The 25,103-nt window shown below is 42.2% G+C and overlaps 1 protein-coding gene across 3 annotated transcripts in view; it reads left to right on the top strand.

Moving 5' to 3' along the window:
• EIF2AK2 (eukaryotic translation initiation factor 2 alpha kinase 2) overlaps positions 1-25,027 on the top strand; it is a 46,738-nt gene extending 21,711 nt beyond the window's left edge. For all 3 annotated transcript variants that reach the window (XM_075924961.2, XM_075924959.2, XM_075924960.2), the window contains 6 exons: positions 6,748-6,867; positions 15,141-15,333; positions 15,829-15,954; positions 16,629-16,727; positions 19,535-19,597; positions 19,698-25,027. In XM_075924961.2, the coding sequence (XP_075781076.2) occupies positions 6,748-6,867; positions 15,141-15,333; positions 15,829-15,954; positions 16,629-16,727; positions 19,535-19,597; positions 19,698-19,817 (721 nt within the window). In that variant the 3' untranslated portion in view covers positions 19,818-25,027. The remainder of the gene's footprint in view (positions 1-6,747; positions 6,868-15,140; positions 15,334-15,828; positions 15,955-16,628; positions 16,728-19,534; positions 19,598-19,697) is intronic.
• Positions 25,028-25,103: the final 76 nt, after the last annotated feature.

Below are 25,103 nucleotides of genomic sequence, written 5' to 3'. Positions count from 1 at the left end.
AGTCCTCAGACTCTTCAACCACACTGTTTTAGATAAAACATTAAGCTAGTTTATTAACTATAGAAATGTATATTTTATGTGATTATAAGTAGCCTACGCAGATAAGTCAGAATTGGTTTCTAAAAGATATAAAAGATAAAAATCGCAAGCTAATTCCTAAACTTTTCCATGCGAAGTAAAATTTGAAACAAAGAACTTTTCTCAAGCCTCTGGATTTTGAAGGCAGTTTACAGTTCTTAATACAAAGTCTGGATTCCCTTTCTAACCTGGGAAAATTCCTCTCATTTAAAGTCTTTCAAGCAATCTTGTTTCAGTAGAGGTGTAGGAAGAGCGAGGTGTGACTGGATGTCTGGATGAGCCACTCTGAGAATGCTCTACTCAGGGCAGACTGCAAGGAACAGAGCAGACAGTCCCCAGAGTTGGTGGTTTATTCTATAGTTAGATTAACAAAGCCAATAACAAAACAGCTTCTGTAATACCACGCTGCTCACCAAGAATCCGAATACAGTCCCCTTTAAGTATTCCAGCCCTTGACACCTATCTAGACAGTCAAGTGTAATATAGTCAGAGGCGTAGTGAGGGGGGAGGTAGGGAGGGGCAGTTGCCCCTGGATGTCATGCTAGAGGGGCGCCAGGCTGTGTTGGGACTGGAGTGCATGCTGCACAGGCCCACGTGACGCCCAGGTGATAGATACCCCCCAGGTTTTTTTGTGGATTTTCCAAAGAAAATGCTGGTGTTTTCTATAGGTCACTCACATCTCCCAGGCCTAGCAGAGACTTGGGATTAACATGGCTTTCTCAACTAAAAGTCATACATGTTCGGATGTTGTGATTGTGAACACTTGGTGAGGCAGTCTGCTCAAGGCAAGGCTGGCCTTGAATCTTGACATCTGTGTCTTCAGTTGAATGGCTTGTGTGAAATTTGGGAAAGCGGCTCAGAGAGACCTCTCTCCTTTACTTAAGGATAGAATCTCACGGCAGCCTGAAGAAAAAAGTCCTTGTGGCAGACAAAAAGTCACACTTGCAATGTATCCTCAGCCTTCGGCTACTTTTGCTTCAAGTGCCTTCAAGAAAGTGAGGGTGATTCTTGTGTTGTGTGTTAGTTTTATCTGAAAGCTTTTCTGTGTGTTATTTTAACAGGTAAGTGAATCTCTTACATTCAGAACTCTCATGTAGTTTATTGCTGTGCAATAGTATGAAAAACAATTAGGTTAACTAGGTAAGTAACTGGGCAGTAAGGAAGCATTACAGATTGCTTACAATAAATTTGATACACTCAAAATCTTTTTTACCTTTTATTCATTAAAGCAACGAGTTATTGTTTTTGCTATATCAGTGGTTTTAAATGCTTGATTGAAATATAGTGATGAAATTCATATTTAGGTTATATAACATTTATTTCTCTTGTGTTTTATAAAACTTACATATTTTAAGAATTTGACATTTTTTGTGTAAAAGACATGAACCTAATGAGAACAGGATATGAACAAATTAAAGAGAAAAAAATTATTTAAAAGAATGTAAATCACAAAAAATTATATTTTTCTGTAGTTAGTAAAATAAGTAATTCATTTAAATAATAAATATCCTAAGAGGTAGATTATTTACAGTGGTGTAGTGAGGAGGAGTTGCCCCCGGGTGCCATTCTAGTGGGGTGTCAATTTAGTTCCCTTCCACTACCCCTGTCATCCTTTTGCTCGCCTGCTCCTCTTCTGCCTGCTGCCGGCTGGAGCCGCCTCCTCCCCACCTCTCTGCGCCCTGCCTGACTCTTCTCCACCTCTGCCTGAGGGTTAGTGCATACGGGGCCCGGCTCCAAACTGGAAGGGGTGGGGTAAAATGCAGTACAAGCTCCCCCCGCCAGGTTCGGGCTCAGCCGTGTGCTGGGTTCGGCAGTGGTGGGGAGGAGGGTGCAAATTTTGCCTTCATCCCTGGGTGTATAACAACCTCGCTACGCTTCTGAATATAGTGAGAGGTTATTGAAATATTGATTCACCATATGTGAGATTCATCAATCACAAAGGGCCAGAGACTGATTCCTAAGTCAGTATAAGTTGATTATTACCCAATTATCATGTAGATGCCAGTCCTTTGGTAACTAAGGGTATGTCTACACTTGCCCCCTAGTTTGAACTAGGGAGGCAAATGAAGCATACCGCAGTTGTAAATGAAGTGCAGGATTTAAATATCCCGTGCTTGATTAGCATATTCGCGGCCGGTCACCATTTTAAAAAGCCGGTAGCCCGAATTAATTCGCTGTGTGTAGACGTGGTAGTCCGATCGGAAACTCTTCTCTCAAATTAACTGTTACTCCTCGTGCAATGAGGAGTAACAGTTAATTTGAGGGAAGGGTTTTGGATCGGACTACGGCGTCTACACGTGGCGAGTTAATTCAGGCTACCGGCTTTTTAAAATGGTGACCGGACACGAATATGCTAATGAAACGCAGGATATTTAAATCCCGCACTTCATTAACAACTTCGGTATGCTTCATTTGCCTCCCTAGTTTGAACTAGGGAGCAAGTGTAGATATACCCTAAAAGACTAAGGGTTTAATAATAAAAGGAAAAGAAAAGAAGAGAGTGGCTGTGGTTAAAAGATACAGATATAGGTAAAGTCCGCAGGTGAGTTTCATAGCAGAGATAGTGAGGCTGCTGACTTGTAAGTGTTCCTGGAATCAATTTAAATAGATATAGTCCAATAGATACCCCAGGTGCAGAGTCAATGTCTTTCAATGCATTTTCTAGTTTATTCCAAATAATTATTTGGAAGATCTCACTTATGACTTTAACTTTTCCTGTTAAAATTTAAGCAGACCTGAGATAAAAAGGATCAGGTCAGAAGCTTTCTTTGTAGTTCTTTAGTAAGCTGATAAACCTCCTCATGGCAATTGTCACATCAGGATCTTCCGCCGATGAAGAATAGGCAGTGCAGATTGTTGCTTTGAAGCATATCTTCTATTTCATGTGTGCACACAGGTAAACTAGCTGCATTCATTCACATAAGGCAGTTAGCCATTCAAACGATCAAGACTGTTCACAGGTGAGTTGCTTTTACAAATTTTGAGGAGAGATTACAACAATAACCTTATTATACCCTATAGGTCTATTCTTGATTCTATAACAAGATAGGCAAATATGTTAAAGAATTGAGTCTATTTAACATTGTTTTTGATAATTAGCTACAAGGAATGGCCCTGTTTATCAAAGAATACTAGAACTGGAAGGGACCCTGAGAGGTCATCCGATCCAGTCCCCTGCCCTCATGGCAGGACCAAGCACCTTCTAGATCAGGGCTGCTCAACTATGGAAGCCTTGGGGGCCACAATGATACTCACAGCACATGCCGAGGGCCACAAATTAAGTATGGTTGCATATACATGCAAATATATATGCAAATAGCTTCTTTCACACTGATGGGCATGAATACAAAGCACTTCCCACAATGCCCCAGCACTCCTGGCACCTCCTCCCTGGGGGTTAGAAACACCAACACCTTGTACCTGCCTGTTCCAGCCAGTCCTTCCACTTGCATCTTTCAGTGCTCACCCTGCCTGGGAGATGCCTCACCATTGTGGAGCGTGTTCCCAGTGGAGGCCACGTTCAAAGGATCCCACTTGTGGGCCACGTGTTGAGCCCCACGTAAACCCAAATCACACCACAGGCTGCAAACAAACGGTCCCAGGGTCACATAGGCCACATATTGAGTAGCCCTGATTTAGATCATCCCTGATAGATGTCTGTACAACCTGCTCTTCAATATCTCCAGTGATGGAGATTCCACAGCCTCCCTGAGCAATTTATTCCAGTGTTTAACTGTCCTGACAGAAAGTTTTTCCTAATGTCCAACCTAAACCTCTGTTGCTGCATTTAAGTCCACTGCTTCTTGTCCTATCCTCAGAGGCCAAGGAGAACAATTTTCCCCCTTCCTCCATTTAACATTATTTTAGATACTTGAAAACATCTATCACGTCCCCCTGAGTCTTCTCCTTTCTAAACTGAACAAGCCCAAGTTTTTCAGTCTACCCTCATAGCTTATGTTTTCTAGACCAATTTCTCTACATCTCTCTTGAAATGTGGTGCCCAGAACTGGACACAGTACTCCAACTGAGGCCTAATCAGCATAGAGTAGAGCAGAAGAATGACTTCTTGTGTCTTGCTCACAGTACTCCTGTTAATGTATCCCAGAATCATGTTTGCTTGTTCTACAACAGTGTCACATTGTTGATGCGTATTTATCATGACAGTACTCTTTTGAGATGTCCTTAAGGGTTGCTTCCAGGGTCAGCTAACTTGCTGATTGTTTATCCTTTGCTGGCTCAGTATCACAGGAAATGAATGAAGAAGCCCTTCCTCTCATTGAGGAATGTCCCTTTTCCCCTCACCCCATTAGGATGCAGACAATGAATCTGTAGTGCACATGACATTTGGAATATCTCTCAGGCTTGAGTCCTCTCTGTGGATAACATGCAAGTCCTTTGTCTATAGTGCTTTGGTTCCCTCGGAGGGACTAGTCTGTGGACATTTTCAAAATTCACATTATGTTTCTGTAACAAATCTATAGCAAAATCTCATACATAACTCCACATACAATGATGATGCACACGTGTTAATAGGATAATAATGCTCAGTAGCTCATTAATTTTCAAATAATACCTCACAAGGCATACTTTGTACAGAATATCTGACCATACAAAAGTGATGAATACGGGGGTTAGAGGATATTATTTTGAGATACAGCTTATGAAACTGTAGGAGTTGTGCAACCATGGTTAGACTATTGCATCCAATTCTGATGTCCACAATTCAAGCAGAATGTTGATGAATTGCAGAGGGCCTAGGGAAGGGCTATGAGAATGATTAAAGGATTGGATAATATTTCTTACAGTGCTAGACCCAAAGAGCTACCTGGGAACAGAAGTTTGTCAATGAAGGGCTCTTCAGCCTATCAGTTGAACCTAGACAAAGTCAGTCAGGAAATAGTGTTCATTTTAACAATGAGGAGCAATTTACCATTGGAACAATTTACCAAGGGCCGTGATGGATTCCAAGACATTGGTAATCATTAAATCAAGACCTGATGTTTTTTCTAAAAGCTATGATTCCATTCAAACAGGAATTATTTTGGGGAAGTTCTGTGGCCTGTGTTATACAGGGTCAAACAAGAACACAGTGACATCTCCTGGCCTGGGAATCTTGAAATCTGAAAAAAACTTGATAGATTGACTATAAATGGTGCTTACTGCCTTTATGAAATGTATCAGCAACAGATTAACAGATTTATAGAACATGTAAGGGGATAGAGTCACTTTGAAAACCACAGGTGTGTCTGAAAGTGTTTGAACTCTCTGTACTGACCAGTAGCAACTAAGATGACTATACATGGGAGGGGGAGATCAGGCCTCCATATTTTTTTTTTTTTTTTTTTTTTGTACATTTGGCAAGAGTTTTTTTTTACTAGTTTCTTTGTCGTGTCACTTGCTAAAACTTTGTCAAGGGAGCATAAAAAAACCCTCTAAAAAACTTTTCTGGGCATTCTAATTTCTGATAAAATGCCAAATAATATTTATTTTAAATAATCAATTGTAAAACATTTTGTGTCTCTTTAACAAATCATGTTAAAGATATCTTCCTCCATGTTTATTTACAATAGTTTCAGAGTAATTTCTAGCCTAAATTGTTTTGGTGCCCTATTTTAATGAGTATAGGTTGGACCTCCCTAGTTTGGCACCCTTAGGACCTGACCGGTCCTGAGTGAGGGAATTTGCTGGACCAGTAAAGGTCCCCTGCTATCGGCCCCCCAGCCTGCTGCCTGCTTCCACCATCAGCTTCTTCCAGTTCCAGATGGTCCCGCTGCTCCCAGCTGAGCTGCCTGCCAGCCGACCCTAGTCCTGGCCTCACTGCTGGGCTGCCCTGGCCAGATTGGCTCTGGCCCCCTTGCCAAGATGCCAGGTTGCCCCAATCCTTTCAGGGCTGCCATGGCCCTGGCCTTTTTGCCAGGCTGCCACGGCCCTAGCCTTGGTCCACCATGGATGTTGCCAGACCAGAGTCCCAGTTTACGGAGGTGCAACATCTATATTGTATTAAGTGCTGTTCCAGGTTATTTCTTATTTTCATTCACATTGCACTCTCAAGAAGTAAATTTAACATATATATGTAAACCCTATGGATTCCTCAAACAAAAGGTCATATTTAGGCCCCATGTGAGATTGACATTAATTCATTGGATAGCCTTATAATAATCAATGTAGATTCCAACCCTGCAAATAATTTTGCATATGCATAGTCTTCTGTGTGTAGAGGGACTACTTGTAAATGGAAAGTTATATGCTATAGAGTTTATAGGATCAGGGTCTTCGGATACATAATTTCTCCATCAATTCTGTGCTTTTCTTATGACCAGGTAAGATATTAAGTACAAGAATCGGAGTTTAGTGGTGGTTCTCCTTTCCAACATTTTGAACAGGATTCCAACACTTGAGTGCTCAGGATTATGCAACAGAAAATAAATAAAGCACAGGGCAGCCTGACAAAGAAAACACAGATAGTAGATATAATATTCTGCTTTTCTTACAAAATTAAACAATTATATTGACTTATAATAATAATAATTCAAACGAGATATTTAATCCTGAAGATTATAAATATGCTGCTGTTTGATATCCCATTTTTAATTAATTTTAGTGTTCATTTTATAAAGAAGAGTCAGTTCTTCACTGATGAGTAATGCGAATTTTTCTTTGTTTATTTAGTAAAGTACACCGTGAGGTACAAGCACTAGCACAGTTTGAGCATAAAAACATCGTACGGTATTACACCTCTTGGCGTGGGAAAGACTATATTAATTCTGAGAACAGTTCAAGCCTTTCAAGGTAAATAAAAATGAATTTTGTAGTGTAATCAATGGCTCTTTAACTGGAATATTCAGATTGTTTCCTTATTGCAGATTTGTGTGGCAAAAAATGAGACAACAGATCCTGACACCCGTATTTTTCCTAATAAAAGAAGAAAATAACCATGAAAAATAAGTAGCATCAGGAACTATGCTTAATGAAATATATAGACTCATAGACTCATAGACTTCAAGGTCAGAAGGGACCATTATGATCATCTAGTCTGACCCCCCGCACAGTGCAGGCCACAGAATCTCACCCACCCCTCCTAGAATAATCCTCTCACCTATATCTCAGATATTGAAGCCTTCAAATACTTTGAAGACCTCAAGATGCAGAGAATCCTCTAGCTGTGATCTGTACCCCATGCTACAGAGGAAAGCGAAAAATCTCCAGGGCCTCTGCCAATCTACCCTGGAGGAAAATTCCTTCCCGACCCCAAATATGGCGATCAGCTAAACCCTGAGCATGTGGGCAAGACTCATCAGCCAGACACCCAGAAAGTTCTCTATAGTAACTCCTATCATCCCTCCACTGACCTAATTCCCACTGATAATGAATGGTCAATTAGTTACCAAGATCATGTTATCTCATCAAACCATCTCCTTCATAAACCCATCTAGTTTAATCTGGAAACCAGATAGATCTTTTGCCCCCACTACTTCCCTTGGAAGGCCGTTCCAGAACCTCACTCCTCTAATGGTTAGAAACCTTCGTCTAATCTCAAGTCTAAACTTCCTACTAGCCAGCTTATATCCATTTGTTCTTGTGTCCACATTGGTATTAAACTTAAATAATTCCTCTCCCTCCCTCGTATTTATCCCTCTAATATATTTAAAAAGTGCAATCATGTCCCCCCTCAGCCTTCTTTTGGTTAAGGTAAACAAGCCAAGCTCCTTGAGTCTCCTTTCATAAGACAGGTTTTCCATTCCTCGGATCATCCTAGTGGCCCTTCTTTGTACCTGTTCCAGTTTGAATTCATCCTTCTTAAACATGGGAGACCAGAACTGCACACAGTATTCCAAATGAGGTCTCACCAATGCCTTGTACAATGGCACTAACACCTCCTTATCCCTACTGGAAATACCTTGCCTAATACATCCCAAGATTGTATTAGCCTTTTTCACAGCCATGTCACAATGGCGGCTCATAGTCATTCTATAATCAACCAGGACTCCGAGGTCCTTCTCCTCCTCCGTTACTTCCAACTGATGTGTCCCCAGCTTATAACTAAAATTCTTGTTATTAATCCCTAAATGCATAACCTTACACTTCTCACTATTAAATTTCATCCTATTGCTATCACTCCAATTTACAAGATCATCCAGATCTTCCTGTATGATATCCCGATCCTTTTCTGAATTGGCAATAGCTCCCAACTTTGTGTCATCTGCAAATTTTGTTAGAACACTTCCACTTTTGGTGCCAAGATCAGCAATAAAAAGATTAAATAAAATTGGCCCCAAAACTGATCCCTGAGGAACTCCGCTATTAACCTTCCTCCAACCTGACAATTCACCTTTCAGTATGACCCGCTGTAGTCTCCCCTTTAACCAGTTGCTTATCCACCTCTCAACTTTCATATTAATCCCTGTCTTTTCCAATTTAACCAATAATTCCCCATGTGGTACTGTATCAAATGCCTTACTAAAGTCGAGGTAGATTAGATCCACTGCATTTCCTTTATCTAAAAAATCTGTTACTTTCTCAAAAAAGGAGATCAGGTTGGTTTGGCACGATCTACCTTTTGTAAAACCATGTTGTAATTTGTCCCAATTGCCATTAGCCTCAATGTCTCTAACTACTTTCTCCTTCAAAATTTTTTCCAGGATCTTACATACTACAGATGTCAAACTAACAGGCCTATAGTTACCCGGGTCGCTTTTTTTCCCTTTCTTAAAAATCGGAACTATATTAGCAATTCTCCAGTCAAATGGTACCCCTGAGTTTAGAGATTTATTAAAAATTTTTGCTAATGGACTTGCAAGTTCATGTGCCAGTTCCTTTAATATTCTTGGATGAAGACCCTCTGGGCCCCCTGATTTACTCCCATTAAGCTGTTCAAGTTTGGCTTTCACCTCGGATATGGTAATATCTACCTCCTTATCCTCAGTCCCATTTGTTAACTTACCATTATCCCTAAGATCTTCATTAGCCTCATTAAAGACTGAAGCAAAGTATTTGTTCAAATATTGGGCCATTCCTAGATTATCCTTAACCTCCACTCCATCCTTAGTAATTTGCGGTCCTACTTCTTCTTTTTTTGTTTTTTTCCTATTTATATGGCTATAAAACCTTTTACTATTGGTTTTAATTCCCTTTGCAAGGTCCAACTCTACCTGACTTTTAGCCTTTCTCACTTTATCCCTACATGCTCTAACCTCAATAAGGTAGCTTTCTTTACTGATCCCTCCCATTTTCCACTCCTTATATGCTTTCTGCTTTTTCTTAATCACCTCTCTGAGGGTATGTCTACATTACAATGTTAGTTCGAACTAACGGACGTTAGTTCGAACTAACATTCATAGCCGCTACACTAGCGCTCCGCTAGTTCGAATTTGAATCGAACTAGCGGAGCGCTTAGTTCGAACTAGGAAAACCTCATTTTACGAGGATTAAGCCTAGTTCGAACTAGCTAGTTCGAATTAAGGGGTGTGTAGCCCCTTAATTCGAACTAGTGGGAGGCTAGCCCTCCCCAGGTTTCCCTGGTGGCCACTCTGGCCAACACCAGGGAAACTCTATGCCCCCCTCCCGGCCCCAGACCCCTTAAAGGGGCACGGGCTGGCTACAGTGCCCGTGCCAGGTGCAAGCCTGCCAGCACCCAGCCAGCAGACCCTGCACCTGGCACGGCACAGAACCACCCACCCGATGTCCCCCAGCCCACCCCCTCTTCCCGGGACCAGGCTGGCGGCTCCCGGGAGCTTGCCCTGGACCGCAAGAGGCGGGCACCTTCCTGGGCTAGTGTGGACATCGTGGACCTCGTCCACGATCTCCGCACTAGGCACAGGAAAGTGGCCGGCTAGGGCAGGAGAGCTGCCAGCCTGGCCACCCAGGAGCAGGTGTGCATGAAAATCAAGGGGGTCCACTGAGACCCCCGACCCTGAGCCCTGAGCTTACAATGGCCGTCCTGGGTCAGACCAAAGGTCCATCTAGCCCAGTAGCCTGTCTGCCGACAGCGGCCAACCCTAGGGACCCTGGAGGGGATGGACCGAAGACAGTGACCAAGCCATTTGTCTCGTGCCATCCCTCTCCAGCCTTCCACAAACTTTGGGCAGGGACACCACTCCTACCCCCTGGCTAAGACTACTCCACGGACCCAACCTCCATGACTTGATCTCACTTCCCTTTAAACTCTGTTCTAGTTGTAGCCTTCACAGCCTCCTGCAGCAAGGAGTTCCACAGGTTAACTATTTGCTTTGTCAAGAACAACAACTTTCTGTTACTAGTTTGAAGCCTGCTACCCATTCCTTTCCTTTGGTGTCCTTTAGTCCTTCTTTATGGGAACTCATGAATAACTTTTCTGTGTGCACCCTCTCCACCCAACCCCTGCTTTTAGAGACCTCTATCCTGTCCCCGCTCCATCTCCTCTTTTCTAAGCTGAACAGTCCCAGTCTCTGTAGCCTCTCTTCATCCGGGACCTGTTCCCAACCCCTGATCATGTTAGTTGCCCTCCCCTCTCCCAGCCTTTCTCTTCCCCTCTCCCACCTCCTTTTCCCAGTCTCCCCCAGTTTTGTTCAATAAAGACAGAGTCAATGTTGGAAGAAACGTTATCTTTATTTTGTACATCAATAAGAAGGGAGGCTAGGGAGGGGTAAGTGGAAGCAGGTGAGGGAGGAATGGTGTACGAGCCCCCGATGGGGAGGACTGGGCTGGCTCTGCGGGCTTCTGGGGGTGGAAGCTCTCCTGCAGCCCCCCGATTGCTCCCTCTCCCCAGATGGCAGCCTGCGGCAAGTGCAGCCGGGCTGATGGCCGAGTGGTGTGATATGCCCAGTGTGGGCACTCCGGGCACTCCAAGCCAGGACTGCTTTGCAAGCGGGGCACCCCTGAGAACTGTCTGTCCGGGGTGGGGGTCGGGACCCTTTAAGCGCAGCCCTCGGCTAGCCTGAGACAGCATCTCCACGCTCTAAGTCCTCCTCTGATGCCCTGCTGGCACTGCTTCCGGCCATCCTTAAGCCCTGTTCAGGGTCCACTCAATGTGGACTTGCTAGTTCGAATTAGCAAAACGCTAATTCGAACTAGTTTTTAGTTCTAGACGTGTTAGTTCGAATTAGTTAATTCGAACTAAGCTAATTCGAACTAAGTTAGTTCAAATTAACGTTGTAGTGTAGACGTACCCTGGGATGCTTGCTCATCCAGCTTGGTCTAACACACCTGCCTATAAATTTTTTCCCTTTTCTAGGGATATAGGCTTCTGACAGCTTCTGCAACTTTAACTTAAAATAATCCCAGGCCTCCTCCACTTTAAGATCCATAATTTCTTTAATCCAATCAACTTCCCTAACGAATTTCCTTAATTTACTAAGGTTAGCCCTTTTGAAATCAAAAACCCTAGTCTCAGATTTATTTTTGTTTATCCTTCCATTTAATTTAAACTGAATTAGCTCGTGATCACTCGAGCCAAGGTTGTCTCCTACAACCATTTCATCTATGAGGTCCTCGCTACTCACCAAAACCAAATCTAAAATAGCATCCCCCCTTGTTGGTTCAGCAACTACTTGATGAAGGAATTCATCAGCTATCACATCTAGGAAAATCTGAGCCCTATTATTATTACTAGCACTTGTTCTCCAGTCTATATCTGGAAAGTTGAAATCTCCCATGATTACACAGTTTCCATGAGTATTTACTTCTTTAAAAACATTAAAGAGGTCTCTATCCATATCCAAATTGGATCCTGGTGGTCTATAACACACCCCAAGCACTATCCCAGGGGAGGATCTGATAGTTTTCTTCCCCAATGTGATTTTTGCTCAAACGGACTCTGTCTTCTCCATTCCATCACTTTTTATTTCTTTACAATCTACCTCATCTTTGATATACAATGCGACTCCACCACCTTTACCCTTATTTCTGTCTTTCCTAAACAGCACATACCCTTCAATACCTGTACTCCAGTCATGCCTAGTATTCCACCATGTTTCTGTTATTCCTATAATATCTGGTTTCACTTCCTGGACCAATAGCTCTAGTTCCTCCTTTTTGTTACCTAGGCTCCTCACATTGGTGTACAAACATCTTAATTTTTGCTGTTTGGCCTCATTCACATTCTTTACCCAATTTGGCACAGATGTTATACCTCCAATATGACCTATTAGACTAGTATCCACCCCACCTTTCCTCATGTTCATTCTCCTACCCCCAGCTATATCCTTTCTTACTTCGTTTTCCTCCCTCTCGGTGTTAAAATCTGGCGTAGAGATTACTGTGGCATCTCCCAACCATCTCCCCCAAATTCCTAGTTTAAAGCTCTCTTAATAAGTTGAGCCAGCCTCCATCCTAGAAGTCTATTTCCCTCCCTACTTAGGTGAAGTCCATCTCTAGAGAACAGTCCTCTGTCCATAAATGCCTCCCAGTGACCATACATCCCAAAGCCCTCCTTATAGCACCACTGCCTAAGCCATCTATTGATCATCATAATCCTGTCACATCTTTGTTGCCCTTCTCTAGGAACAGGCAGAATTCCACTAAAGATCACCTGAGCCTCAATTTCCTTGAGCATCCTCCCCAGCCTAGCATAGTCTCCCTTAATTCGTTCCAGCGAGAATCTAGCCGTATCATTTGTTCCTACATGAAGGATGATCAATGGATTCCTTCCTGCTCCCTTAATAATTCTCTTCAACCTCAGTTCCACATCTCGTATCTTAGCACCTGGCAGACAGCACACCCTTCTATTCTCTGGATCAGCTCTGGTTACAGGCCTATCTATTCTTCTCAATAAGGAGTCCCCAATCACATAGACCTGCCTTTTCCTAGTGACAGTGAAATTCTCTGGTCTATCTCTAGCTTCCTCTGGCTGCAAGTACTTACCATTCCTATTTTCCCTTGTAATGCTAATGCTCATTATTGGTGTTGTCTCCATTAAGTCTTCCCCTTTATCTATGGGACTAGCCACTCTTGTCTTCTTCCTTACCCTTCCATCTTCATTATCTACTTGCTGTACCCCTTCTTCATTTTCCAACTCCACATACCTGTTCTTGAGCTCTATTTTTCCTTCATTGACCCATCTTTTCCTCTGCCTGGTCCTCTGAGTCACATGCTTCCACTGTCCATTTTCTTCGCCCAGCAGTCCCCCCTCTGAGGCCCTTGATCCTGCTTCCATCTGCATATCTAAGCTTTCCCCTTTAGCCACGTCATGCGTTTGCCCCATCATCTGCTCAAACCCCCTTCTAAACTTGACCAGAGTTTCCACCTGCATCTCCAGTCCTTGGATCTTTTCTTCCATCAGCTCTATCAGGCGGCACTTCATGCAAACAAAACTCCTTTCAGGTACCCCCTCCAGAATCATGTACATACCGCAGCTACCACATCCAATCATCCTCTTTGTGTTCTCTACTACTTGGGCCATGGCCACTAATGCCTCTATGTTTTATCTACTTTCTCACCAAAATCCTATTAGTCCGGTGAACACAAAAACAAACCAAAACAACCCCTCCACAGCAAAAACAAACTCCAAACAAGTTCCAATATCCAAACTCCCTTTACAAACTCCCACTCAAACTCCCCTGTTTACAGCTCTGTTTGCTTGGCTCCTGTGCCGCTGCAGCTACACATTTATATCTTCTTTTAGTTGATGAATTGCCACTTTTTTGGTGAGCAGTGTGTGTTGCAAATACGCACACTGAAATTTAGGCCTAATTTGGAATGATGATTTATATTGAAGTCAAATCAGTAGAAGGATCTTCAGCAACTTGAGGAAGACGGTATTTGTTCTCAAAGCTCATAAGATCATGTCCTGTCCATGCTATTGTTCTGCCTAGCCTTTTGTCCAGAGATCCCACTGGCTGCTCAGTAGAAGAGCTGACTCAGAACATGTTTTCATTACAGTCCTAAATCGACCGGTGTTAGGTCAAATTACAGCCTCTGCAGTTGTTGCAGCAGTGGCTGATTACACACTACACTCCTGTCAGTTCTACATCACTTCCTGCTGGGAGCTGGTTTGACAGCTTCTCAGGCCTCTCAAATCACAGAGCAGGAATCCTCGAGGTACAGCCTGGCTGGGAGTGGAGTGCTGGAGGCTCCAGCATGGAGCTATGAAATTGACAAGTCAGCGAGTAGCTGTTATAAGTAACACGTCTACTCAGGCACTGTGTTGCCTATACAATCAAGTGCTATGCCTATGGTGGAGTTAGAGCTATTATATCAGTGTAGAGAAAGTTCAGAAAAAAATCAATAAAAATTATTATGGGTATGGAACTGCTGGCATATGAGGAGAGCTTAAAAAGACTGGGATTTTTTTATCTTAGAAAAGAGAAGACTAAGAGGGGATATGATAGAGGTCTATAAAATCATGACTGGTATGGAAAAAGTAAGTAGGGAAAAATTATTTACTTGTTCCCATACCACAAGAACTAGGAGTCACCAAATGAAATGAATAGGTGGCAGGTTTCAAACCAACAAAAAGAAGTATTTCTTCACATACCACACAGTCAACTGTGGAACTCCTTGCCAGAGGATGTTGAGAAGGCCGGGACTTTAACAGGGTTCAAAAAAGAGCTAAATAAATCATGGAGGATAGATCCATCAACCACTGTTAGCCAGGAGGGGCAGGATGGATCACATGATGATTTCCTGTTCTGTTCATTCCTTTGGGGGCATCTGGCACTTGCCACTGATGGAAAACAGGATACTGGACTAGATGGACCTTTGGTCTTATGCAATATGGCCGTTCTTATGCCCTATGTAATAGGGCACTTATATTGGCAGGACAAAGTTGTAATGTGTATGCTAGTATAATTAGGCTGACATAAGCTGCTTTACGTCAACCTAACTGTGTAGTTTAGAACAGGCTACAGTTGTAGGCAGCTGGCTTTTGGGAGCTAGGACTAACTCCAGAGCCATCGCTGATGGTCTAAGGATGACTGGCTGCCACAAGCCTACTTGGAGTGGTCCTAAACAATTAGGAACTTTCGGCCATGATTGTGGGATCCTGTAGACAAATGAAAGGCTGGAAATTAAAAAATAATTGAGCCTACTGCTTAGGAACAATTATGTAGGGCTGCTTCTAAAACTATGATTTAATTTTATTCCTACAGACCGAGGTCAGATTTGCTCTGTGATTGCCTTTTTATCCAAATGGAATTCTGTGAGAAAGGAACATTGTATGACTGGATTAATAAGAAAAGAGGGACGGAAAATTACCAGGCTGAGTCTCTCATCAAATTTCGCCAAATAGTGACAGGAGTGGAATATATTCATTCTAAAAAGTTGATTCACAGAGACCTCAAGGTGAGCAGAACAGATGATTGTTGAGGATGAACTGATGTAATTAATTAATGTTTGAAGGATCAGAAAACAGGGAACCATTATTTTATTTTCAGGGGGCTCCATGTGAGCGTCAAGGTCTGTTAATATGTATAAGAGTGGGTATAAAATCACAAACCATTTTCAATGTGATATGCTGTATACTAGGTATTTATTAAGTTTCAAGTCTGAGTTTCAAGTCTGATTTAATAAATCACATATAACATATATTTTAATGTACTGAAGTTAATGCCTAATAGTGACACAGTACTACTTAGCTGTATGCACAAATGAGAACAATTATTATTTTGAGCCGTGTGTTTAATATCTCATTGTTAAAGTAACAGCTTTTATTTTTGATTCATAACTTCGCTATTCATTTCCTTGAATGTTTAGCAACTCTTCGACTGAAGCACACTGAGACAGATTTTTCCTGGTGCTAAAATTGAAAATGACATGTTTTTAATTGTCCTTTTTTAGCCCCTCAACATATTCATATCTAGTGAAGATATAATAAAAATAGGTGACTTTGGACTTGTAACTTCAATGACAGATGACCTGCGGACAACAGAAAAGGGAACAAGATTGTACATGAGCCCTGAACAGGTAACAGTTACTGCAGGTTTAATAGTAAGACAGTGAGGAAACACAAGTGTCTCCATAGTTACCCTTCATTTAAGTTTAGATTTAGCCATCCCTTCCCTAATTTCTCCAGTAGTAAACCAATGCCTAAGTTTTCTAGGTGTGATCCTAAACCAGTTTGAGATTTTTTCAGAAAAAATCTTAACAAATTGCGTAAGTCAGTTGTGAAATGAGGTGATCCTATTTCATCAATATTTTTTTTTACATTACAAAGTTTTAAAAAACCAGACCGTAAATTTATGAACCTAAATGTGAATTTGGATAACTTTAGGCATCCATTATTGAAAATGTTGGCCTTCGACTCTCTGAATCTGATTTGCCGTTCATAAGGGGAAGTAATTACTTACATATGGCATTATACTTACACTTATTATATACACAGTTACTTATATATGGTTCTATAGATGCTTCATTTCACATAACAGTAAATATTATTCCTATGTAAGATTTAAATACTTGTATTAGGATCTGATAGTCCCAGTTGTGCAGTCCTACAGCAAAATTCCCATTGACTTCATATGAATTGTAGCTTGTATAAATATTGCAGAACTGGACTATATGAAAATGCTTCAATTATAATGCATTTTAGACCTAAAAGGTATGTTTGGTATATACTATTTTTATTGTAATCACCACAGAAGGGGGACACATATGGACCTGAAGTGGATATATTTGCACTAGGATTAATTCTCTTTGAAATTGTTTGGATATTTCCCACTTGTGCTGAAAAATATATGGTAAGTGATCTTTACTTTACCCCTACTGTGTAGATGCACCCTGAATGTCTCAATTATTTTTCCTCACAAAAACCCTGTGAGGTAAAGAAATGTGTATTATTTTACAAATGTGCAACTGATATGCAAGGAGATTTAAGACCCCGATCTTACAAATACGTAACCACATATGTAACTTTATGTTAGGGCTGATTTGTAAAGGGTTTTTTAAAATGGGAAATTAAAAAAATATTTTAAAAATTGTCCATGAAAAAAATGGGTTGCTTTTGTCAAACTGAATATTTTTCAATGTGCAAAAACCAAGAAAATGTTAGGATTTGGGTGTTTTTCTTGGTTTTCCTTTCTCTCCTTTTAACGTCCAATTAGGGAAGAATAAGAGAAGGGAGAAAAAAGAGAAGGTAAGAAAGAACCCTCTCAATCATTTGTTCAAAAATGAAACAGTTTTTATTTAAAACAAATTGTTTTATTTTGTTAAAAATTTTAAAATAAATTAAAATGGCTATACTTTGCTTATTTTTTAATAATAAGACATTTTGCGTCAGAAATCCTTTTTTTTTACCAGCTGCTCTTTATGCAGTGAGTAATTTTGCTGAAGTGTATGGCACCCCCCTGCCCAGCGCCTCCCCTCCCACTGTTCCGTGTGGCCCTCCCGCAGCGCCAGGAAGCACTCTTCCATGGCTGGATACCTCGTCCGTGCCTGGTGCTGAGAGGCGGGGCAAGACATGCCGCTCCCAACAGCCACGGCAGGAGGGGAAGTACTGGGCGGTTGGTGTACCAGAACCCCGGCCTCCAGAGCTGCCGCGACATGGGCAGCAGCACAGGGCTAGGTGAGGGAGGCAAGGTAGGCACTGTGGATTCCAGGGGCGGGGCTAGTGCTGGGGGACTCTGGAGGTTGAGCTAGTAGTGTGTGTGGGGGGGGGGGGGCGCTATAGGGGCAGAGCTGGCACTGGGGGTTCTGGGGACAGGGCTAATATTGGTAGCTGGCACTGGGGCAGGTTCTGGGGGAGTTGGGTGCAGTGGAGCTCTGGAAATAGAAGGCTGGTACTGGGGGGGGTATCTGGTGGGGGGGAACTCTAAGGGGCAGGGGAGCTGGCACTTAGGCATTTTGGATGGGCACCTGGCACTGGGGGGGCTCTGAAGGTGGGTGGCTGGCACTGGGAGGGTTGGGTGCAGGATCAGTAGTTGGTGCTGTGGTGTAGTGGAGGGGTGGGGGGCTCTAGGGGTTAGGTCTGGCACTGGGGGCTCGGCTTCTGGTGGACTAGTATCATTTTATTTAAATATTTACATATTCATCATTTGCATAATGAATATGTAAATATGCACATAAAACCAGTCTGCCAAATGTTTGTGCATGGGTTTGCCAGTTTCCAGTATCAAAAAGTATGTATGGCGTTTGGTATTACTCATGGACATAAATTTACACATGTGTTTCAGTCTTCAGGATTGGGGCCTGACAGCCTTGTTCAAAGTCACACAGTATGTGACAGAGACAGAAATTGAACCTGGAGCTAGGTCTTAGTTAAGTGCCTAACTACAGAAGTATCCTTCTGTCCTGTAAAATATGTTGCATTTACCTGCATGGGATTGAAGCATGGTCTTTGGCTGGATTTGCTGACAGGTCAAATTACATTAAGAGGGGAAAAAGAGAAATAGTCAGTTTTATGTGCTACGTTAAATCTCTGAGGTACGTTATCTTGCATCCTTCATTATGGCAAAACTTTCTTTGAAGTCAGTAAAACCACAGGAATTGGTCAAAAGGGATGTTACTGTCGGCCAAAGGTTTTTCTCTTTGCCTCCGCATTATATTTTAAAAACAGAGTGTAAACCTCTGATGCAACCTTTATCCTTTTTGCAGTAATGTTTTTCCCCCCTCCCCTGCCTTCTCAGTGCTGACCACCTTTCTCTGTCATGTTTTGTCTTTAGTTACAAACTTTTTGGTGTAGGGAGCATAGCTAACAATTTCAAACATCAAAATTATGCCTGAAACTAGCACCCTTACCTAGCATTGCCTGGGTCCTTCAGGAGAAGGCCGTGGGGATGTGGGTGGATGTGCAGGAGGTTGGGGGCCAGAGGCATGTTCTCTTCCCCCAGCAACTCCCCTGCCTACCCAGGGCTGTTCCCCTTCCCCTTCACCCCGGTCATGCCCCCCAGCCTGCCTGGGACCTGTTCTCTATGCCCTCCCTCCAGCCAATGCCCCAGAGGAAATCAACAGAAAAGATAATCATCACGTGATCTATCCCTGGTCACCCATTTTCACATTTTCTGTGAGATAGTGACATCATAAAACCAATGGACATGTCAATCACAGACTGTAATCTGAGTCTGTGATTTAACGCCTTCCCTATCTTGCACTCTGTGACATACTGTAGCAGTAGTGTAAGTAAAAAGTGTGTTGGTGGTAGGATATGCTATTTGCATCTGCTTAACTTGCAAGTAGCAGTGATGCTAGCAGGGGCAGAGTTAAGACCCCTCCTGTAGGATTTTCTATGGGCAATGGTAGACAGAACCATTTTTTTAAAAATCAGAGTTTGACAAAAATCAGGCAGAATCGGGTCTTCATAGGCCTTGAGACTCATAAGATGAAGAAGTCAACAGACTTTATGCTTTATAGAATGCTTTCAAAAACACCTTACAGCCAAACAGAAAGCTTTTAGATACTTCCTATAATAAAGGCTGTCTTTTGAAGACTCGCTCTCTACCTCTCATTGCATTTTCTGATTATTGTTTTCATACTTTTTGTGGTTCAATTGTGGGGCTTCAAAATGCAGTCAATGAAAATATACTAAAATATTACCTGGTGTCATTTTTAGGTGTGGGAACGAATAAGAAATTGCAAATTTCCAGAGGAGTTCAACAAGAAATTTCCTGCAGAGGTACAGTAAAACACATTTTATCTATTTCTTCATTATAAATTTTCAGTATTTTATTTCCTCTAATATATTCTGTACTTTGGTTTTCATTGTTTTTTAACAGAAACTCCTCATTGAGAAATTGCTCTCAATAAATGTAGCAAAAAGACCTTCTGCATCTCGTGTACTGGAGCTTTTGAAGCTTGTGGATAAAAAGAATCCAAATAGCGCACGTACATATTAGGCCTCTGTTTTAAAGGAAGAACTGAAGCTCTGTCTCAGTCCAGAATTTGACCCCATCCACTCTGTTAAAATGGCTGAAACGTGACAAATGTATTTGCAATCTTGGGTCCAAGTCTATTGCCTTGCACAAAACAGATTTCCATGTGGGTCTCTGCAGGAACTGGAGGAATGAAAGTCTCTTCTTGTGATCCAGAGCATTAGTATAAATTTCTACTTACACTCCATCAGCTGGCGCCTTGTGCTCCTGCCCTTTCTCACCTGTGGGCAGGTGGTTTACAGATGGATCAGCAGTCATGACCCCATTGTTATTTCCCTCCTCTGCTGTGGAGGCAACCACTATGTAGTATTGGCCCTTTATGGCTTGGAGAAGTTCTCTAGCATGATCGCTCCACAACCTGCCTTACTGTTCAACAGAACATTAGCAGATCTGGTGCAGAGGGATTCTTATTTCCATAAGCATGAAGGACATAGGAGTTGTCCTTTTATACTTATGTTTGCTGCTGCCTGCTGTTTTAAATCTTTTTCTCACTCCCAGAGTGTCCAATAACCATTTATTTGTATTTCACTTAGCAATATTGTGGGTTTTTTATAGTAGGAAATTTCAGCTGCATTCGTGGGAGTGTTACAGCTAGAGTTGTAAGAGAGACTTAGGTGCAAAAGTAGCAGTTAGGCACCTCAGTACAACCTTTAAACACCACTTGCACTCACAAAATCACTGCTCAGCTAACATCTATTACTATATGTTGCTAAAGTCAAGTTTCTACTAGGTATGTTAAATATTCATTAATTGAATAGTCGATTAAAAATTCTTATTGGTTAGTTGACTATTCTATAGTCCCTGGGGGTGGGGCTGGAAGCCAATGCACTGTGGCCCCACTCCTGAGGAGTCCCCTGCTGTGCTACTGCCTTTATATCAGAGGCAGCAGTGCAGGGTGGCCGCAGTCCCTGTCCAGAGGAGAGGCTGAGCTCCTGGACCTGGCACGAGCTGGAACTGAACCGGGCTGCCTGCCCTCCTGGCTTCTAATACACTTTTAATGCAGAGCTGCAGTGCAGCTAGGTCCTGGACCTCGTGTGAGCCAGACCTGAGCTGGCCTGCTGGCCAGCCTGCTAAAAAATGTACTGGTGGTGGGGGTGGGGTAGGGAATATATTTATTCTATAGCATTCATCTATAAACTTTTGCTTATTGGTTAATCAATTAATCAACTACGCTATTACATCCCTAGTTTCTACTGGTGAAGCTCCCAGCTTTTCATGCCTGGACATGCTCACCTAGGATGTGGGAAACTTAGGGTCAAATCTTTAATCTGTCGGGTCCTCCCACCTCGCAGGAGAGTATCTAAATCACTGATTTCAATTTCTCATTGAAACCGCTCCACTTTATAGAAAATAATTAAATATTCAGCAGGCCAGAGAATGAGTGTGAGGGACTCTTGTGGGTAGGTCAGTCTTGTGGGAGTTGGGAAACCCAAGTGCAATTCCCTTTTTCACATCAAGGAGACTGGAGTACTGAACCACACCTCTCCCACATCCTGCATGAGGGCTCTAAGGGCTTTTCTAGACTACGCGGAACCATCGAAAGAAGATATGCAAATTCCGTGGGAATTTGCATATCTTCTTCCGATCACACTTTTGAAAGCTCTGTTTTCGAAAGTGAAAGTAGTTTAGATGTGGCTTTTTCAGCAACCCACCCCCCCTTTGTTGAAAAGCCGTGTAAACCTCATTTTTTGAGGAAGAGCGGCTTTTTGACAAAGGGGAGGTTGCCGAAAAAGCCGTGTGTAAACTAGTTTCATTTTCGAAAGCGCAATCGGAAGAAGATATGCAAATTCCCATGGAATTTGCATATCCTCTTTCGACTGTTCCATGTAGTCTAGAAGAGCCTTAACTGCTGAGAGATAGGGTGCTTCTCCTTTGGGCTACGCCTACACTTCTTGTGCAAGAAAATATGCAAATGAGGCAAAGTGGTGACTATTGCCACGCTTCATTTGCATACTTAATGAGCCGTCTACATGGCTCCTTTTTGCGCAAAACCCCTCTCTTGCGCAAGAGCCGTTCTTCCTGAAAAAAAGCGACAGAACTTGCGTAAGAGCCGAGGAGGTTTTTGCACAAAAAGGAGCCATGTAAACCGCAAAAATGGCGGCTTATTAAGTATGCAAATGAGGCGTGGCAATAGTCACTGCTTCACCTTATTTGCATATTTTCTTGCACAAGAGAGGGCAGTGTAGACGTAGCCTTGGTTTTTTTCATGAAAAATTACTAACCAAGCTTAGGTGCCTAACTCCAGGAGAAAGGTGTGAATCCCAAGTGGAGGTAGATGTCTTCCTCTAATTCAGACTTAGGTGTTCAGCTCTCTTAGGCCAGTGGTTCTCAAAGAGGGCCGTGAGAAGCTTTCAGGAGGGCTGCCAAACAGGGCAAGCATCAGCTGGGGCCCAGAGCAGAAATCTGAAGCCCTACCACACAGGGTTGAAGCCTGGGGCCCTAAGCCCCATCACGCAGGCCTTAAGCCAGTGGAGCTTTTCAGGGACCTCTTTGTCATGGAGCTCCAAGCAACAGCTTTGCTTGCTGCCTCCTAATGCCAGCCCTGGCTTTTACTTGCAGAAGACCAGTTATTGTGGCACAGATGGGCTGTGGAGTTTCTATAGCATGTTTTGGAATTCTCAGAAAGAAAAAAGTTGAGAACTCCTGGCTTAGACCACTTGTCTTTCCATAGCATTTCCACCTAAGCTAGCTAGTATGCTCAGTGGCTGGCTTTTGTGAATCCCATTCTAACTGTCCCTATGCATTATATAGCAAACCTGGGTGCCAAACTCAGGGCTGTGAATTCCTCTAAGAGGCAGGGCTCCAAAAGGTCCCCTTTGTGAATATATAGCCTCTCATGTGGAGACCGTTCTGGTGTTTTACAGTGCAGGAAGATAGTTGGATTCTCTTCTAGACAAGGTCTGTGTTGTGTGCTCTTTACTGGCTGATCGTTATCTACATATAATTAGCAATAGCTAACCTCCTTGTTGCTGGTACATGTTAAAGTACCTTGTAAGTTGATTTTTATTAATTAGTATAATTAATGTATCTTTACATGTTAAAGCACCTTGAAATAAAAATCAACATACATTAGTATAATTACTTTCACTCCAGGTAAAGCCACCAAACAAGTTAATGTTTGCAAAATGGAAAATAATAAAATTTGTAAGAAAGCCTTAGAAATGTTACACATATTTGAAGATTGCAAGCTTTTTGGGCTGTGAACTTTGTCTTTATGTCTGAATGTTAAATTACTAGCAAATTGCTGGTGCTGTGTATATATAACGTTAATACTATAGAGTGTTTCAAACAATGAAGACATCAAAAATAGTTAAGCTCTTAAAGAATTTGGCCTTTTGTGAATTAAAGCTCAATTTAATATTTACTTTAGACCAGGTGTCACAATGAGTTAACACAGCAGTTTCCAAACTTTTTAGATGAGCCTTGCTTTTGAGTTACAATTTTTGGTTGTCCCCCCTCCAAGCCCAGACAAAAAGAGGTGAGTTAGGGAATAAAGGTGGCACTTCCTTCTTAAGCCCTGCTGCTTGTCTTCTGATTATCTATCTTCCCCAATGTTCCTCTGCACCTTCACAGTTTGAAAATGGTGAACAGATAAGATCTGTATCTATCTTTTGACAGCTGGGATTTGTCTCCAAAATGTAAATCCACATTCTACCCCTGGCACCTGTGTTGATGGCTTGGGCTCCACAGTGTTCCTTCTATAGCAGTCCCATAGTAATTATGGTCTCCCGTCTCTGCCCACTCTTCCATTATATATGCCACATGGAGAGGGGGTGCTGGGAACCATTGAATCAAACTGTAAACCCTGTATATGATGGAAACCACTTCAAGCCAGCAACCCCCCCTCCACTCCTAATTGTGGTGAGTCAGGTGCCCCATAGCAAGTGGTTATGAAGGGAAGTGAAAATGGAAGGTGCTATCAGTAAGGGTGTGTCTACACAGCAAAGTTATTTAGGAATAACAGCCGTTATTCCAAAATAACTATGCGAGCATCTACAGAGCAATTCTGTTATTTCAAAATATTCCGACTTCTGTAAACTTCATTCTGCGAAGAATAATGCCTATTCTGAAATAGCTATTTCCAAATAAGGCATGTGTAGATGCTCCACTTCTGCTATTTTGAAATAGCCCCTTCTCAGGGCCATTCTAAGTTATTCCTCCTGGGGCTCTAAATCGAGATAATACATCTACATTAGAGAAGCCTGCCTCGGACTAATTTTGAGGTTTCCCTGCAGTATAGACATGGTATTTCAAAATAAGCTATTTTGGAATAACTATTCTGGAATAGCTTATTCTGAAATAACTGTGCAGTGTAGACATAGGCTCAGGCACCTTCAGGGCAAGAAAATCTCCAGTATGTTGTGCAGAGAGGAACAGGGAGCACAGTAAATACCATCTCTTCTCTGCACTCCCAATCATTCTCTTTTTTTCTCCTAGGATACTAACCCTGTCCTATAGGTGCCCAATTTCTGAGCCTTTCACTTGGCTCATCCCCTATAAGAGCAAAAGGCTTAGTTTGGTCTTTTAACATTTTGTTGCATAGTTCAAGCACTTCAAATTTTTGGGAGCATGTTTTAATATAGCCTTGTCTGTGCTTATCATGAGCAGCTGGAGGCAAGAATCAGTCTGTCATAGGCATTTTTAATGATTTCACAGCTGCAATAGATCAGTGCCAAAGGATAGTATAACCATTGTTTAAAATCTGTTGTAAGAAAACAAGGCTCCAATCTTGCAGTGAGCAGAGATCTGCCTGCTGGTATCTTGTGCTTATGTAGGGACCCGCTGGTCATCGTACACAGCTCTTGTTGCAAAAATATGGCCCAAATTTACAGTATTGTGTTGTAGATAAAGTTATATTCTGCTTGTTATCAACAGTGGACAAATTCAGTATAAGAACAAAAATTGTTGCCTAGTGTTAGCTCTTGGCTTTTTATTACGGTGAATATTATACCTTAAAAAATCCCCCACTGCAGGGTAACAGATGTATTCCTAAGTCTGTGCTCCTTGTAGGAGAGAAATTCATTGCTGGCCTGCTGCTAATGTTCATTTTTATTTAAATTTTCAATAAATTCTTGTGGTTTATTGTTCTGTAACATGAGACTAAGTCTAAACTTTGCTAATTTTTTGAAGGTGAAGCGAGGTGATTGCTTCTGTATTAAAACAGATGTTTGACACTTTCCTGTTTTGGACTAATTCCTCTTCCTTAGTGACTCAAGATGTCAGAGAGAAATGCCAACACAGAAGAAAAAA

Source organism: Pelodiscus sinensis, chromosome 3 (assembly GCF_052426305.1).
Source record: "Pelodiscus sinensis isolate ZL-2025 chromosome 3, ASM5242630v1, whole genome shotgun sequence".
In the NCBI taxonomy this organism is placed as follows: domain Eukaryota; kingdom Metazoa; phylum Chordata; order Testudines; family Trionychidae; genus Pelodiscus; species Pelodiscus sinensis.
This window is presented reverse-complemented; position numbering and strand designations above follow the sequence as displayed.